The sequence below is a fragment of the Fukomys damarensis genome, unplaced genomic scaffold, assembly GCF_012274545.1.
Source record: "Fukomys damarensis isolate Sample0158 unplaced genomic scaffold, DMR_v1.0_HiC HiC_scaffold_34, whole genome shotgun sequence".
NCBI classification, from domain to species: Eukaryota; Metazoa; Chordata; class Mammalia; order Rodentia; family Bathyergidae; genus Fukomys; species Fukomys damarensis.
Window position 1 is genome coordinate 1,189,119 of NW_022900946.1, and position 2,698 is coordinate 1,191,816.

The following is a 2,698-nucleotide window of genomic DNA, read 5'->3' on the forward strand; positions in this document are numbered from 1 at the left end:
GCCGTGGGCCCTGTCCCCCTAACCCCTTGAGGGGTTACAGCTGTGGTCAGAGGCCCTGTTCCTGGCTCAGTGGCTCGCGGCAGGGAGGGTGCTGTGAGAGTCTGGCCGGCTGGAGGGGTGGCTAGTGTGGGGTCTGGCTCAGCTCCTGGAGTGTGCAAGGGAAGTTAGAGAAAGGAGTTGGCTGGCAGGGGTGGGGAGCAGGGTGGAGGGAAACGGAGGATTCCTTCACTGAACCCTCCTGCTAGGCAAAAGCCCCCACTTTCCGTTAGCCACTCAAACTTCCCACCAACTCCCAAACTTCTGCTGCCTGACCCTCTTCCCCGACACTCCCCCGAGCAGCGCCCTGGAGCCCCTCTACCTTCCGCTAGACTTGATGTGCCTGTTACCTTTTTCTCTCTCCCTCCGTCTTGCTTTCTCTGGAGCTCTTTATCTCTCTGTTTACTGTTCCTCCTGCTCTCTGTTTTTATGATCCTAGATCTACTAGAAACGGCCAGTTTCTGTATTTTACTCTCTCTGTCCCCCACCATTTCTCTCCTCTAGTTTTCCGAATTCTCGTCTATCTCTATTTTTGTTGTCTGTTCCTTAATCATCCTCTGTACTTCTGTTTCTGCCCATACCCGATTTTGACTCTCTAGTTGCCTCCCTCTGAATTTCACTGGCCTTGGGTGGGGGTGGGGAGTCTCGAGTCTCGCTCGCTCCCTCTGCAGTTTCTCTCTGCTGCTTTCTCCGGGCCTGGCTCCCCTCTCCTCCCTCACCACCTCCATACCACTCCCGCTTACCCGGCAGGTAGCCCATCTCGGGGCCCTTCTTCAGCAGGGCCCCATGGAGCAACTCGGCCAGGGCGTCAGAGGCCCCCGTGGGGCTCTCACTCCCAGGCTCCGGCAGCACCTCCTCCTCCTTCAGGGGCAGCCCTAGGAGGCGAGGTTCAGTGAGCCGTGAGCCAAGGCTCCCCGCATCCCCTCCCGCAGAGCTCTTCCCTTCGAATCGGCCAGGGTCCTGAGCTGGGCTGCAAGCCAAGACTGGAGGGCAGCCCCCACCCACCCGGCTGTGCTGGTCTTCCAGTGAGTACCTCAGCTCTCAGGAACCTTGGACAGTGCCAGCGGGGCTCTGGGAGCTGCCCTCCTTTATCCTCAGTGGGGCTCTCACAACCTGGGGCTCTGCAAAGGGTCTGGCAGCGCCTCCCAGCCCTGCTTCTGCAGCGCCCAGCTTTCTCCCCCTGGTTTCTGTCTGCAGTGTAGCTGCACCCTCCCTAGTCTGTCTCCTTCGCCAGAATCTGGCTGAGGGTCGGAGAGCAGTGAGAAGCTAAAATCTGCTCCGGAGGCTAGCTCTGTTCATCTGTCTTTGTCCATATGTCCAAGAGCATTTGTGTGCAGTGTCCGCATCTCTCCAACACCTCCATCTCCCGCCCGGCTACTCTGCATGCTCTGCCACCTCCGCAGACACCCCAACTTCCCCAGTCCTTCTTCCTGGGTTTAACCCCTAAGGTGCTGCCAAACGCCCAGTTCGTTCCTTTCCCTCCTTCTCCACATTAGTGTTTAAGGGGCTCCAGGTACACAGGGAGAGACCTTGCGTTCCCCTTCGCGGTCAGCTGTGCCCCTCCCCCCCCAGCTCAGAAGAGCCAGGCCATTTGGAGAAAGAAGGTAGAGGACCCCGCTGGGGCCTCTCTGGGCCCACCCCACCCCCTCACGTCCTTACCCTGAATCCAGGGACAGCTCAGCAGAATTAGGAACAGCAGCTGGGGAGGCGGCGGGCGCTGGGCCTTGGGAGTCCCCATGGCGACTCGCCCCAATCTCTGTCCTCTGTGCCTCTCCTAATCTAGTTGCCACTTTTCCTCCTTGTCCTTTTATTTTTCCCTTTGATTTTGCTTCCCCGCTGGGGGTCCGTAAAAGACAATTTCTCTGCCCCTTGGGATGGCGGCAGGATTGCCTGGAGTCCAGCCCTGGCTCAGTGCCCGTCCTCGTTCTGGGGTCCGTGGTAGGGGGCGCGGTCCTAGCTGCAGGGGGTGGGGCCCAGAGGGCCGAAGGTTACCCTCTGTTCGGGCGCCCGGTCCACCAGGCTCGCCGAATCCCAAGCCAGGGGAGCGGGGAACAGGAAGGCAGCTTCCGGGGGCCAGGGTGGGGTGAGGACTGGGAGGGCACCTACTGGCTCTAGCGGGGATTGTCGGGGAGGGAAAGGGTTGCAGAGCCCGAAGAGCCCAAGCTCGGGCACTAGAACTGCGGGAGGGAGAAGCTGAAAAAGGTGTCGAGCCCACGTCAGATCCTGGGCCCGGGCGGAGGGAGGGGCTGGGGTTTATTTGCGGAGGAGGGCGGGGGAGGAAGTGCAGATGGAGGACAGAGGGAGAGCTGTAGCCGCCCTCCTCCCTCCGGCCCCTGGGGAGGTCCCCGCCGTCGTTAGCATTCCCGCACGTCCGGATCCGACTCTGGTCTCCCTAGGGGTTGCGCCGCTCGGTCCCCAGTGCACCCTCAGTCCAAGGCCGGATCCCCGAGAGACTTTGCCTTTTGTAGACGCTTAAGAGCGGAACGGGCTCCCTCTGGCCAGGAGAATGGCGAGCCTCCACATCTGTGAGGTGCGTAAGAGGCGGCACGCCAGGGCTGGGAAGACGCCCCGTTCCCACACAGCGCGCCCCCGGCCGCGGCGTCGGCTCCGCAGTTCTCGGCGCCCCCTTTTCAGCACCGCGAGCGCGGACAGCTCCAGGTCC

At 61.5% G+C, this 2,698-nt stretch overlaps 1 protein-coding gene across 1 annotated transcript in view; it reads right to left on the reverse strand.

Moving 5' to 3' along the window:
* The window catches only part of Sez6l2 (seizure related 6 homolog like 2), a 20,685-nt gene extending 17,998 nt beyond the window's left edge, over positions 1-2,687 (reverse strand). Inside the window, exons 1-3 of the mRNA XM_019206521.2 lie at positions 1,696-2,687; positions 780-911; positions 2-145 (exon numbers count right to left, since the gene is read on the reverse strand). Of these exons, the coding sequence (XP_019062066.1) occupies positions 2-145; positions 780-911; positions 1,696-1,774 (355 nt within the window). The 5' untranslated portion in view covers positions 1,775-2,687. The remainder of the gene's footprint in view (position 1; positions 146-779; positions 912-1,695) is intronic.
* Positions 2,688-2,698: the final 11 nt, after the last annotated feature.